At 41.3% G+C, this 15,042-nt stretch overlaps 1 protein-coding gene across 3 annotated transcripts in view; it reads left to right on the forward strand.

Moving 5' to 3' along the window:
- The window catches only part of NCOA2 (nuclear receptor coactivator 2), a 315,737-nt gene that overhangs the window by 279,343 nt on the left and 21,352 nt on the right, over nucleotides 1-15,042 (forward strand). For 2 of the 3 annotated variants that reach the window (XM_066378913.1, XM_066378914.1), the window contains exons 12-15: nucleotides 782-992; nucleotides 3,330-3,536; nucleotides 6,383-6,595; nucleotides 10,380-10,509. In XM_066378913.1, the coding sequence (XP_066235010.1) occupies nucleotides 782-992; nucleotides 3,330-3,536; nucleotides 6,383-6,595; nucleotides 10,380-10,509 (761 nt within the window). The remainder of the gene's footprint in view (nucleotides 1-781; nucleotides 993-3,329; nucleotides 3,537-6,382; nucleotides 6,596-10,379; nucleotides 10,510-15,042) is intronic. The other variant, XM_066378915.1, reaches the window with a different exon arrangement.

Here is a 15,042-nt window from a genome sequence, read left to right on the forward strand (position 1 = left end):
CCCATTTGTTTCTCCACCCCTCCCCCTCTCCTTCCTCTCTGTCTCTCTCTTCCCCTCCCACAGCGAGGCTCCATTGGAGCAAAGATGGCCTGGGCGCTGGGGATGGCTCTGTGGCCTCTGCCTCAGGCGCTAGAATGGCTCTGGACACAACAGAGCGATGCCCAAGAGGGGCAAAGCATCGCCCCCTGGTGGGCATGCCGGGTGGATCCCGGTCGGGCGCATGCGGGAGTCTGTCTGACTACCTCCCCGTTTCCAGCTTCGGAAAAATGGGAAAAAAATAAATAAATAAAAAATAAAATAAAAAGTCCTAAAAGTGACTCACCATTTACTGAAGACTGAGGTAATATAAACTAGGATCACATTATCTACTAGCATTTGCTATTGTCATTTCCTAGGGAAATTAACCACAAAACCTAGATCTGGACTGTAAGTCATTGATTAATTAAAATAAACATACTCATCATTAATTAAATTATTGGCATAAAATAAGGGAATTTATAAATTTGCAATAAATCACAATAATGGAAGAAAGCTTTCTTTCTAATTCAGTGGTATCTCTTTTTACAGATGAGGAAATTGGGAACCAAGAAATAAAGTTACGTGGTCTTTGTCAATTTAATTTTTAAAAAGATGGTCCATTAACTGTTGGGCCTGAGGTGGTTGTGTATGGCATCGTTTGTTTGGCTGTGGTGCCTTAGACCAGTTAGGTCTGTAATTGCGTGGGCCTGTGGTGCCCACTCATGGAGTGGGGCTGGATAAACTCTTCTGTTGTTAACTGCAGCCTGGCAGTGAGCTGGACAACTTGGAGGAGATTTTGGATGATTTGCAGAATAGTCAATTACCACAGCTTTTCCCAGACACGAGGCCTGGCGCCCCTGCTGGATCAGTTGACAAGCAAGCCATCATCAATGACCTCATGCAACTCACAGCTGAGAATAGCCCGGTTACACCTGTTGGAGCCCAGAAAACAGCATTGCGAATTTCACAGAGCAGTAAGTATGAGATATTGATAGCTATGCCATATAATCACCGTCAGAAATGGGGGACTATTCAAATCTGATGCAAACGGCTTAGTCACCTAAGGTTTTTATGGTCAGAGAGCACCATCTACTGTCCTGGTCCTTAAACAGTGCTAAAAGTGGATTCTCGGGAACATAGCTTCTCAGCTTCTCTTCTGGTTAATTTAATGTGGAGCAAGGCTGGCTGATCTATATAGATTAAGTTCTTTAGAAAATTGTCATATATTTCCCTGCATTTCAGTTACTTTCTTCAGGAATGGAGTTTAAAATAGACTTGATGTATTTTAATATATAAGTGAGTGCCTAAAATATAGAAAAGTAGAAAATTATGCTTTTTAGTAATAATATTCTATTCAAAATTCTCAAAATATTTAATCATTATACATATATGAAAGGGTTACACATGAAAACATCTTTTCCCATCTCTTAGGATCCTCATATAAATAGCAATTTTACATGGTATGTTTTCTAAGTGCATTTAAAGTTTAGTTAGTTTGATGTAAACCTTGAAGACCTTATAAACTACAGTTGTATCATTTGTTTTATTTATTTTAAATTTTATTTAGGTAAGTTTAAGATGAGATCTTCCTTCACTATGAACACTTAGTTTACAACTTTAATAAGTGCCCAATAGTTTGGATGGAAGAAAATATTTTGCCTGGTCCTGGAACATACTTTATAGAAAAATAGATAGTCTCCTTAGAGTTACATTGGTGAACAGAATGATTTTTTTCCTCTTCCAATACAGTTTGGCACACAGTTTAGTATTGGTTCTCAAACCAGAAATGGCAACTATCAACCAAATCACCAGATAACTTTATTTACTAGATCTTTTCTCGAGTGAATTCTGATCATTCCAAAAAACGTAAAATGAAGTAGAATGTTTGCTGTTCTCTCTCAAACCTGCCTATTTCTTGGGGAATGGAGGGTTACTAATGGACCATGGGAGATCACAAAGTCAGAGTACAGAAGTAAGTAAGAAACATACTAGAAAGTTTATGCTCATTAACCAGAGGTAGTAAAGAAAGACAAACTGCGTGTAAACTCATGGTTTCCCCTTCATCTCTGCTAATGGTGTTCAGATTTTTTTTTCAGTTTAACCGCATAACTAAACCTTAGGAAATCACAAGTAAGCATGTATGTAATTTCTATTCTAAGCCCTAATTCTAATAAATATTTTTTTTGGTATTAAGAACCTTTTCTTTTAAATGTTCTATTTCATACTATATTTATATATTTCAAGGAAAACTAAAGTACTTGGTATTAAATAATAAGTAAGCACTACAAATTGTAATTTATAATATCTTAGTAATCAGATTACTAGTTGTCTGTGTGATAGTACTCTGCACTGGTGTAGTGCTTATTACATAATAAATTCTTGGGAACTAATCCTAAGGATCATTTCAAATCTAAATATACCTGTTCTAAAAAGCTGTATTTAGAAGATTAAAGATTAGGGCCCTAAGTGTTAATAATTGCTTCAGGTAGCAGAGTTCACACTTGAAGATTTTCACTTCCAATGAAATTCGACACTTTTACACTAATGCTATTCCTGGGCAACTCCAGTGAAGACATGATAGTCTAATCTCCAAACGCCTGTTTCGGGTTTGGTGCTGTGAGCAGGGGATGCTTATAGCCTCATAGCTGTGACAAAGCAGTACTTTTATTTTTGAATAATATAACATGAAAAAAAACATATTAGTGGTTTACTTAGCAAATACAAATGAATATTAGCCTGACCAGGTGGTGGCGCAGTGGATAGAGCATCGGACTGGGACGCAGAGGACCCAGGTTCAAAACCCCGAGGTTGCCGGCTTGAGCATGGGCTCATCCGGCTTGAGCAAGGGGTCACTTGCTCTGCTGTAGCCCCCTGGTCAAGGCACATATGAGAAAGCAATCAGTGAACAACAAAGGTGCCACAACAAATTGATGTTTCTCATCTCTCTCCCTTCCTGTCTGTCTGTACCTGTCTGTCCTTCTCTCTGTCTCTGTCACACAAGAAAATACAATTGAATATTAAAATTAGTATTGGGGAGAAAAATATATGGTAAGTGATAGACGTGCTCTCTTTTTTTTTCTCTCTCTCTCTTTTTGGATGGAGGTAAATAATTAAATTAGTTGCCTGTCAATTAGATTATGAGATTTTGACGTGTGTTTTTTGTCAGAATTTGTCTTTTATGTAGGCAGTTGGTCCCTGATATGCATATCTTTGTTACTTTACAGAGGACATTTTCCCTAAACACTACTTCTGTTGCAATTTTTTTCTGTTATTTAATATTAACCTTCAATTTTCATTTGTTCTCTCCTTAGCTTTTAATAACCCACGACCAGGGCAACTGGGCAGGTTATTGCCAAACCAGAATTTACCACTTGACATCCCATTGCAAAGCCCAACTGGTGCTGGACCCTTCCCACCAATCAGAAACAGTAGTCCCTACTCAGTGATACCTCAGCCAGGAATGATGGGTAACCAAGGGATGATAGGAAACCAAGGAAATTTAGGGAACAGTAGCACAGGTAAGGGCTCAAATGCACTGTTACTTTACTGGGTTACTTAACTGCATCATGTTAGAATCTAACATGTGAACGTAAGAAAAACCTACAGATTTTCACTACGGGAGTGGTGTATGAAGCATCGGGGAGCATTCCAGGAAGCTGACCGTTCTGTTCTGGGGTGGTTACCTTCACGAGGTTGCTAATTCTATAGCATAGGCTTATTTTACTTCTCTTGCAGCCACTGTTTGAGTCATGGCGGTGTTGTGTGTGAAATAATTGGCAATTGCCATCTTCTTGTAATAATCTGCTGATAACCCGAAAACTTCCTAATAATTGGTGATTTGTTCGGAGGATTTCAGAATGAAATTTTAAAATTCAGCCAACCTTTCACACTTGTAAATGATACAGTTCTCATTCAGAAAAATGTTAATTAAAAATTAAAAACTTAAACAGTAACCTGCCTGACCTGATAGTAACTGGCCTAGGGCTTCGTTTTGAAGCTGCCTATGGTCTGGTTTGGCCTTGAGCTGCAGTTTAACTTGAGGTGTCTGCCAGGTTGCCCGAGCACATTCCTGAATGGTAGTCACTGTCATAGCAGCTGCCATATTCCCAGACCTTCATCCGATTCAGGCTGGAGATACTGCAGCAGCCTGGTTGCTGCAGCCATGACGTCCTGTGCCCTGCACATCTGTGTGTCGCAGATGCAGTAGGAGGCCACATTTCTAATAAAGAACTCGCAGTTTATAGCTTTCTTCCTTTGTCACAATGAGGTACTAAAGACAAAGGTATTAAAAGAATAGATATTATCAAAAGAACTTAAATTAGTGGGTGTTTAATTTTTGTTTTGGGGGGATTTATTTGAGTTGGGGGTCTTGTTTTTGTTTTTGGGGTTTTTTTAGTGTGTAATCCCTGTAAATGTTTGCCATTTAGATAGTTAACTGAAAATAAGAGTTCAATTTAAGAGGAGAAGTTGGATTTTTTTTTAACTTTCTGTTGTTGATAAACAATTTATGGGAAATGTAAACTGTGCTTATATGAAAATAGTTTATTCATGCCCTGGCCAGGCAGCTCAGTTGGTTAGAGTGTCATCTGATTTGCCACAGTTGTCGGTTCCATCCCCAGTCAGGGCACATACAAGAGTCAACCAATGAATGCATGAATAAGTACAACAATCTCTCTCTCTCTCTCTCTCTCTCTCTCTCTTCCTCTCTCCCTCTTTTCCTATCTTCCTCTCTCTCTCAAAAGAATTAATAAATAAAAACTTTAAATAGTTTAGTCATTCAACAAATATTTATTGGGTGCCTGTCATAAATGCCAGGCACCTACTACTTTACAAGTTTATATACTCAAGAAACGGTGCCATTTTAATTTTACATTATTTTTAAGATAAAGTATTGATTTAAATAAATAAAATATTGGTTTATTTAAAATTCTATAAGAGAAAAGGACCAATGATTTATTTCAAGTGGCTTATTATTAGCAGAATTTGAGAAGATCTGAGTTCTTGTGAGAATCTTACGAATTTGGAGCCATACCTATACTCAAGTCTGGGCAGCCTGGAGGTCACTGGTGTTCAGGCTGTCGCTGTACAGTTAGTCTCCTGTGCTTTACTGAAAAAGAAAAGCACTGAGAACACCCCAGTTACAAGTCCAGAAATATTGCTGAATTATGGATGCTTTTGTCTTCTGCTTCTAGGCTTTCTATAATCTTGCTATGTTATTTAGATAATAGATTTTTGGAAAGCTAACATACCTATTCTCCGATGATATCTTTATATATGTAATTTAAATCTTATAGTGGTTTTTAAAATATATATTATAATATTGTTCTGACTTTTTCAATCTAATGAGATGTCCTTCACTCTTAATTACACTAATAGAGTGCATTCTCATTTTACCAGTGAAAACCCACCCACAATCCTAGTCTCTCTCCCTTTCTTATATCCACCTCATCTTAGTGTTTTTTATTGTGATTAAAGTAAATGAAAGCATGCCATGTATCTGAAAGCAGAACTTTTACACATCTGTTATAAACATTTCAAAATGAAGGGTCCTCACTTGGGGCTTTTCTAGAACCTTAAGAATCAGTAAATACCAAGTTTTAGCAGATCTGTGGCCGTCACCAGCATCCCAGACGCCAGGCCAGAGAGAGCTAATTCTTGATCCTGCTTGCTAGTGTTGTGCTCTTACTGTTACATGTGGTCAAATAACTATGAATATCTCAAGCATGATGGATTTTTACAAATCTCTCCCAACCCATTCTCGATCTATAATCAGAAATGTGGTATTCTGGGCATGTTGAGGTAATAGGAGTTCAGTGGCCTTGTCTACAAAGAACTGTGTAAAAAGAGGTGGTGACTTCTGCACACCGTATAGGCTAGGCTCCCTTGAACAGTTCTGAAGCTCCTAATGACTTGTAACACTCTGAAAGGGATGAGGAAGGCTTCACGGGATGGTCTGCAGTTTTGGTTTGTAATTAGAGTATTGATTATTGGTGTTTTACCTTGTTCCTATAACCTCACCTTCCTTTTGGAAAGTAAAGCATTGACGTGTGTATCAGCTAATGTGATTCACTTCCTGAGGAAGGAAGTTGAGGTTATCCACACGCCACAGCACCTGCTTCTAAGTACATAGGGGAACAATACTAACAGCTTTTCCGAACTATAAAGAGTGGCAAGTCCATGTTGTAAAAAACTTTGTAGTAATCGCAACTCTCATCCGAGGGCTCACGTCTGTCCCCGCAAGGGCCTCAGCTGTTGAGCTAAGTGCGTATTACAGGCTGATTATCGCAGTCAGAGCGTCTGGTGTGTGTGCGCTAAATATGTTTTCAGTTCCTGCATCTCTCAGGTGTTTTTGGCTTGCCTTCAGGGATGATTGGTAGTAATGCTGCCCGGCCCACCATGCCATCGGGGGAGTGGGCACCACAGAGTTCTGTGAGAGCCACCTGTGCTGCTACCACCAGTGCCATGAACCGACCCATCCAAGGAGGTATGATTCGGAACCCAACCGCCAGCCTCCCCATGAGACCCAACAGCCAGCCTGGCCAGAGGCAGATGCTGCAGTCTCAGGTCATGAATCTAGGTAAGGCAGTCTTGCTCATGGCTTTTACCCTGTATACTTCCTTACAGTAACAGCTCCATAAGTTCTTCCAGGATAAGCTCCTGATTTGCGGTTTAGGTAATCCCCCCATGTCAAACAGTCATAAGTGTGATTTTGCTGGAACTTTGTATAGACTCTCAAAAGTTTTTCAGTTACTAAAAAAAAAAAAGTTTTTCAGTTACTTATAAGAACCAACTATCTTTGTGATGTTTTATTTTCATCAAATTACCTAATTTCAGCTTTGGGGCAGAGTGAATTAGAGTGTCTCATGCTAAATGTTATATTTTGGAGAAGCGTTTAAGCTACAGCTGTGGTTCCCGACTCGGGGTGAACGTCAGAATCATCTCAGGATCTTCCAGTGCAGATTCCTGGGCCACTAACCTGCAGTGTTTACACCAGACTTTCCTAGTCCTATAGAATATCTCAGAGGTGGTGAGGATCAGGAGAACTCTATTTGGATACAGTTCACATGATTAAAATGAATAGTACATTGTATGAATAGTACATAGACTCCATTTATATGAAATGTCCAGAAGAGCCAAATTCTTCTGTAGAGAAAGAAAGTAGATCAGTGTTTACCTAGGACTGGAAGGGGGGGATGAGCAATGACTCCTAATGGTCATTCTCTGGGTTCTTTTGGCGGGAATGAGAATGTTCTAATCTTGATTGTCATGGTAGTTGTGCAACTCTGCAAATATATTAAACCCAATGAATTATATATTTTAAATGGGTAAATTATGTGGTATGTGAATTATATCTCAATAAATGCCATTATTTTTTAAAAATTAAAAATAATGACATATTAACCTTCCCCTTATCTTGTACATTAGCATAATTCAGATAAGTTAATGCCATGTACTGGCTGATATACTTAGGTATTGCGCCGTGGGTAGGAGCTAAAGCGTAAAGGGAAAGGTGTCGGGATTGTTTTGAGAAGATCTGCAGAATCCTCATTCCACTTCTGGCAGCAGTTTTCTTACCTAGCACTTCATTGCTCAGTGCACCTGGGCATATTTTTTCTGAGAGATGACATTTCTATCGCCTTTCTACAGAGAACATACTTTGAGTTAATGAGTGGTTCCCAAATAAATTCATATCATTTGGGGATTGCATAGAAAATGACCAGAATTCCATGCAAAATTAAACTGGGAAATTTTATTTTTATTTATTGATTTGAGACAGAGAAAGGGTGGGGGGAGCATCAACTCATAGTAGTAGCTTCTTGTCTGTGCCTTGACTGGGGTTTGGAGCTGGTGACCTCAGCGTTCCAGGTCAATGCTTTATCCACTGTGCCACCCAGGTCAGGCTTTTCTTTTTTTCTTTTCTTTTTGTTTTTCTTTTCTTTTCTCTTTCTTTCTCTCTCTCTCTTTCTTTTTTTCTTCGTTACTGATTTTTGGGAGAGAAAGAGACAGAAACATCAATCTGTTCCTGTATATACCCTGACCAGGGATTGAACCAGCAAATTTTGTGCATTAGGATGATGCTCTAACTAACTCAAGCTATTTAGCTAGTGTGAGAAATTTTTTATATCTTCCTCCATTTGAACATCATCATAATAATCTGGCCAGGTAGCTCAGTTGGTTAGAGCATCATCCCAAAATGCCAAGGGTGCAGGTTCGATCCCCAGTCAGGGCACACACAAGAATCAACCAGTGAGTGCATAAATGAATGGAACAATAAATGGATGTTTCTCTCTTTCTGTCTCTCTCTCCCTCTCTCTGTACCTCTCTCCCCCTTTCTCTCTCTCTAAATCAATACAGTTTACAAATTTAAATAAATAAATAAATAAATACTTTATATCTAATATAAGGATAGAAGGAATATTAATGTATTCTCAATCTTTCTTTGCCAAAGGGCACTTCTTCTGGCTTTTGAGCCTGAAATACAACTCTGAGTTTTGCTGCATGGCTGAATTTCTCCAATTATTAATAAAATTTTTAAAAAGCCAGGAACTCCATAAGAAATTTATTGTAATGGAAGACAAGTCTACAGACAGTGATAATAAAATCCTTAAAAAGCTCACATCAGCCCTGGCCGGTTGGCTCAGCGGTAGAGCGTCGGCCTAGCCTGCAGAGGACCTGGGTTCGATTCCTGGCCAGGGCACACAGGAGAAGCGCCCATTTGCTTCTCCACCCCTCCGCCGCGCTTTCCTCTCTGTCTCTCTCTTCCCCTCCCGCAGCCAAGGCTCCATTGGAGCAAAGATGGACCGGGTGCTGGGGATGGCTCTGTGGCCTCTGCCTCAGGCGCTAGAGTGGCTCTGGTCGCAACATGGCGACGCCCAGGATGGGCAGAGCATCGCCCCCTGGTGGGCAGAGCGTCGCCCCTGGTGGGCGTGCCAGGTGGATTCCGGTTGGGCGCATGCGGGAGTCTGTCTGACTGTCTCTTCCTGTTTCCAGCTTCAGAAAAATGAAAAAAAAAAAAAAAAAAGCTCACATCATCCATTAGCCTTAAACCTCTAAAAAGAGAGCATCTAAGTCTGAGCTGCTGGCCTCCTCTCTGCTCCTTGCTCCCTCAGTGGAAGAGCTCACTGAATTACCATGCATTTAGATGTGCAGATCAGCACCTCCCATGAGTGTGGCGCAGGGCCCTGGCGCTCTTTCAGAAGGGGTCTGCCACGCCCTGGCTGGTTGGCTCAGTGGTAGAGCGTCAGCCTGGCGTGCGGGGGACCCGGGTTCGATTCCCGGCCAGGGCACATAGGAGAAGTGCCCATTTGCTTCTCCACCCCCCCCCTCCTTCCTCTCTGTCTCTCTCTTCCCCTCCCGCAGCCGAGGCTCCATTGGAGCAAAGATGGCCCCAGCGCTGGGGATGGCTCCTTGGCCTCTGCCCCAGGTGCTAGAGTGGCTCTGTTCACGGCAAAGCGACGCCCTGGAAGGGCAGAGCATTGCCCCCTGGTGGGCAGAGCGTCGGCCCCTGGTGGGCGTGCTGGGTGGATCCCGGTCGGGCGCATGCGGGAGTTGATCTGACTGTCTCTCCCCGTTTCCAGCTTCAGAAAAATACAAAAAAAAAAAAAAAAGATCACCAGAAGGGGTCTGCCAGGTCAAAACTACTTTCATAATAATACTAAGACACTTCTCCTTCCTCACTCTCATTCTTTCTCTGGGACATGGAATGTGGAAACAGATAGGAGATTCTGGCTCTCTTCTATAAATTTTTTTAATTGATTTTAGATAGGAACATTGATTTGTTGTTCCACTTATTTATGAATTTATTGGTTGATACTTATATGTGCCCTGACCAGGATGGAACCCACAACATTGGAGCATAGGGTCGGCCCTCTAAGCAACTGAGCTACCTGGCCAGGGCCTCTGACTCTTTCAATCCAGAAAATAAAGTGATTTGCCAAAATGTAAAACAGTGCCAGTAAAAGGTGTTTGTTTTTCATTCAAAATTATTTGCATTGACATATACTGGATTTATTATGACTTTTAAATGAATTAGGAATCATTTTTTCTATTCACCAGTAATAATTTTCAATACAATAAATATCATTAAGCTACAACCCACATGAAAAATTTTTTTTTAACAGATTATCAAGGGTCCTAAGTACAAGAAGTTTAAGAACTGCTGCTCTAGAGTCCTGAAGTAGGCAACTGGCCTTATTTCTGTATCAGAGCAAGAAGTGTCTTATTATTTTCACTTAATTATTACTCCTTTTGTCATTTCATTTTCTAAAAACCAGATATTTCACTTTATTGCATAGCAGAAATAGATACTTCCCTGATTACAAGTTGTAAGATTTTTTGGATTTTGTCTTCACCTTTTTTAGGGCCATCTGAATTAGAGATGAACATGGGGGGACCCCAGTATAGCCAACAACAAGCTCCTCCAAACCAGACCGCCCCATGGCCTGACAGCATCCTGCCTATAGACCAGGCCTCCTTTGCCAGCCAAAACAGGTGAGTCCTGAGCCCCCTGGAGATCCAGGAGAACCGTGTGTATGAGTTCTAGAAGTGACTTCATACATGCCTGTGCCAGAAGTCGGTCCGCTCCTTTTAATAGTTGGGGCCTGACCACTTTCCATATATTCCAATGGTGTTGTCTATTTGGCGGGGCATGTAGGGGTGGGGGAATCCAAAAGTCAGACCTAGAGCACAGCATGCCTTTAAGGAAGTTACAGCGTAGTTGGAAAATATGTCCACTAATAACTAATGTGAGGTGGTGTGCACTGTAAATGCCACAAGAGAAGGAAACCATATTTCAAGAAGTCATCTTCTGGGTGGCAGGGAAAGGCTGCAGGTTGTGAAGGAAAATGTCATTTCAGGAGGCAAGAGACAGCAGGAAGCTGGTCCAGCTGGCAAAGCCACATAGGTCAGAAGACTAGATGTTATAGAGGCAACATGGTGCGTTCAGGGCAACAGAAAATCATCTAGTTTTCTATTTAATATATTTTGCCACTCTGAAAAAATATATAAAAGGCACTATCAGAAGATTTGGCTGGAAAAGTAGATCAGTCATAGAATAGATTTATAGAGGGCCTTAAATACCAAACGCAGAAGAATTCTAACTTTTTACAATAAGCTGTTGAAACAGTTTTTTTTAGGAAAGGATGTGATATATGATCAAGTTTATTGAGGGTTTTTTTGGTTCCGATTATCAGTCCAGTCATTTTCATTTCCTTGTAGGTGATCTTTTCTTTCTAATTGCTTTTGAACAATTCTTTATATGTTGAGTTCCCACGAGCTTTGCTAGGTGGGAATTTATTTATACTACTTGGGTTTTGTTTTGTTCTGTTTTGCAAGAGAGAGAGAGGAAGGGAGATGAGAAGCATCAACTTATAGTTGCATCACTTTAGTTGTTCATTGATTTCTTTCTCCTATGTTCCTTGACCTGGGGGCTCCAGCTGAGCCCATGACCTCTGGCTCAAGCCAATGACCACGGTATCATGTCTATGATCCCACACTCAAGCTGAATGAGTCCCCTCTCAAGCTGGTGACCTCAGGGTTCCGAATCTGGTACCTCAGCATCACAGGTCAACACTCTCTCCACTGTGCCACCACCAGTCAGGCTGAGAACACTTTTATTAAAAGAGAATCTACAGTGGTCTCTGCCTGGGGTAGGGCCACTGCTTTCTTGGGTCTACTCCAGGGTCTCTCAGCTCAATCCAGCAGTATTGGGGTAGCTCTTTTACTTTGCTATGCTTTGTGGGTAAAAACTCACCTGTTACTATTGGCTCAGAGGATGTTCGAGTTTCAGCTCCTCGGTGGTTTTTCTTTTGTATTATTCCCTACAAAGGCAACATCACAATTGTGTTACATGCATAATCTCACTGTTTTTCAGCAGAGCCCTGGAAGCAAATGTTATGCAGGGGACTAGAGGCCTAAGAGATGGCCTGCTCAGGTGGCTGGGTAGGCCAAGAGCCCAAGGCAGGGAGGTAGCTGGGAGCCTAAGTAAGAGCCATGTGGGAACCTACAGGATGCAGGCCTTGTTTTCTAGAAAGTAAACTTAGAAAACTTAAACTGGAGAAGCTCTGGCTAGATAGCTGTGTTGGTTGAGTGTTGTCCTGGAGCATGAAGGTTGCCGGTTCAATTCACCAGTCAGGACACATACAGGAGTAGCTTGATGTCCCTGACACTCTCTCCCTACCTCTTGGGTCAGGAAGGGAGAGGGGAAGAGGGAGGGGAAGGGGAAGAGGAAGGGGAAGGGGAAAATTTGGCCTTGAGGCTCACATGTAAAGAATTAAAGTTGGCAGCTCAATGAAGACCTTACTACAGACTGAATGTTTTTATCCTTCTGGGATTATTCTAGGCTATAATTGTATACTTCTCTTAACAGATTCACAGATGACGAAAGTCAAACAGGATTTTTGAAATTTTACAAAGGGAGAATACATTTCCAGAGCTACTTAAAAATACAAATGTCTGAGTGAGTCCCACCCTGGGATGATGCTTTGTAGTAGTAGGGTTGCACAGCTCAGAACTGCTGTTCTATAGCTTAAGGGTGTAATACAGGATTCAAAGGATTCGTGGTTTGGTTTTGTTTTGGTGAGAGGAGGGGAGGTAGTAAGATAGAATCCCACATGTGCCCGACCAGGATCCACCCAGCAACCCCTTCTGGGGGTGATGCTTCAATCAACCAAGCTATTTTTAGTGCCTGTGGCTGACATGCTTGGACCAACCGAGCTATCTGAGGGCCCAGGGCTCACGCTTGAACCATTTCGATGCACTGTCTGCAGGAGAATAGGGAGAAAAGGGGGAAAGAAAGGGGAAAAGAAGTGGATGGTTGTTTCTCATGTGTGTCCTGACCACGGATTGAACCTGGGATGTCCACACACCGGCCAATGCTCTATCCACTGAACCAACCAGCCAGGGCCAAAATTTCATGATATTTTTTTAAAAAGGTAAAAGATGAGAGAAGTAGTAGGGAGCTGATTATTTCATTGAAAGAAAGGACTGGGGGAACTGCTTGATAACAGTCTGAGAGAGAGAGAGAGAGAGAGAGAGAGAGAGGTGCTCGCCACTGTATTCCAGCCACTCAGGGAGAAGCAAGCGTGCTCAGCCCCACTGTGCCTGTGAACCAGCTCTGGGGTCTTATTTAAGGGCAGGTCTCAGTGGGACCCAGGAGTCTACATTTCTAACAAGCCCCAGGTGACGCCTGCACCTCTGGTCCTCCTGCTGGACCTTTAGCAGAAATGAGGCTGGAAGAACGGACAGGGATAGCCACAGGCAGGCATTCTGGCTCTTTCTGGGCCAGCCCCACAGGCAGCAGCATGTACCCTGAGGTTACTGGGGACTGAGCATCATGGGAGTTCTGCAGTCCCAGGGGGGTCGGGCTTTCTCAGAGTCCCTCCAGCTCTGTGAGTCTAATTTCACAATGTCAGGCAGCGTTAGGGCTTTTCCAAATATGTTTATTTGCTATGTTAAAAATCCACCCATTTCCATGGAAACTTGCACATAATAAAAATGTAGTGCAATAATTAAATCCAACACTTGGTAGTCATTTCTGAATGAAACTATGCCCAAAGTTCGGATTTGCTCTCTTGCCCAAACAGATGAGAGTTCTGTTTGGTTTGGTTTTGTGTTTAAGAAAAATTTCAGATCTCACTGAGTGCCATCATAGAGTAAGCTGTCGGGTGTGCTGTGCGGGCCATGACTGGGCGCTGCCCCGGCTCTGTCAGCCGTCTGTCTGAGAGCTGTGTGAACAAAACAAAACCTTTTCACCACTCTGAAAGTTATTTTAGTTTTTCCAGCCACTCATCTCACTTCTTTTATTTTAAAAATTCCGTTTGGATGAAATTGATGACCAACGTGATGTTAATCCTACTGTTCTAGAGCTTCAGATGTGATGGGTAACAATTCTTACAATGCCTCCCTTTTGATAAAATCCTCTTTATAAGTGTCACCATTAATATTTTATATTTTTACAGCCTGTTTAGGAATAGGTTTTTTAATGTTTTATGAACCAAGCATTAGTTTATGTACACATTTCAAAAAGACAGTAGTTTCACTAACATATTCCCACACTCACTGATTTGTAGCTGAGTTTCCATTTTCTGTAATTCCACTGTGGTTTTTCCCTCATTCATCTGGAATGGGAAAGAGAGGTTTAAAATACAATCCAAAATGTATAGATTTGTTTGAGGGTTTCTGTTGGATTTATAAGGTTTTTTTTCTTGTACTATAGAAGCTGCCTTTCGTGAAAGACTTGCTTTCACATGTAGTTCAAAATTTCTGAGTTAATTTGGTTTTCTCTTATTTGAAATGTATCTGAGAATAAAGTTTTCTGTGTTGACCATTTATCATCATGTAGCAGCTGCTATTTTTTGGCAGAATTTTGAAAATACATGTGGAAAGTGAGAGTAATGGTATGCTGTGTCAAACAAGAGCTCAGAATCAACCCCTGTCTCCTAACAACATTCTAAGTGTCCTACTAGACCATCCATAAAAATAAAGATTGCAAGACATGAGAGTTGCATTGATGATGGCTCCATCCACTGCTGTGTTGGCCTGTGTGTGTTCCTCCCTTTATTCCTCTGAATATTATCCTTGTCTTAGTATTACACGTGTCTGTCAGTCACCATCTGGATTGTAACTATTTGCAATTGCTCAAAATGGAGGAAAATAATTTCTTCATTATGTCGACAATCATTTATACAATTGGGATTGGAATTCTGGACCAGTAGTTTTTTATAGCCAATCATATTATGGTGTCTTTACAGGAAGTGATATGACTTACAGTATGCCTAAACTGAGAAAACTAAGCCACAGTGCAGTGTATTTTTCTGTGTATAAGGTATGATTTCCTGGCTAGATCAGGAAGCTTTTATTTTCATTAACCGAAAACTGAACCTATGTAGTTCAGGTACTGGGCCAACAAAGAGGTTTTAGATGTCCTCACCAGGCACGGTCTAAAGTTAGTGTTTCTGGCATGAGTGCCAATAGCAGTTTAGCACAGCACAGTAGCAGGTGATGGAATGGGAGGTGGGTGGGGTG

Source organism: Saccopteryx leptura, chromosome 3 (genome assembly GCF_036850995.1).
Source record: "Saccopteryx leptura isolate mSacLep1 chromosome 3, mSacLep1_pri_phased_curated, whole genome shotgun sequence".
Lineage (NCBI taxonomy): Eukaryota > Metazoa > Chordata > Mammalia > Chiroptera > Emballonuridae > Saccopteryx > Saccopteryx leptura.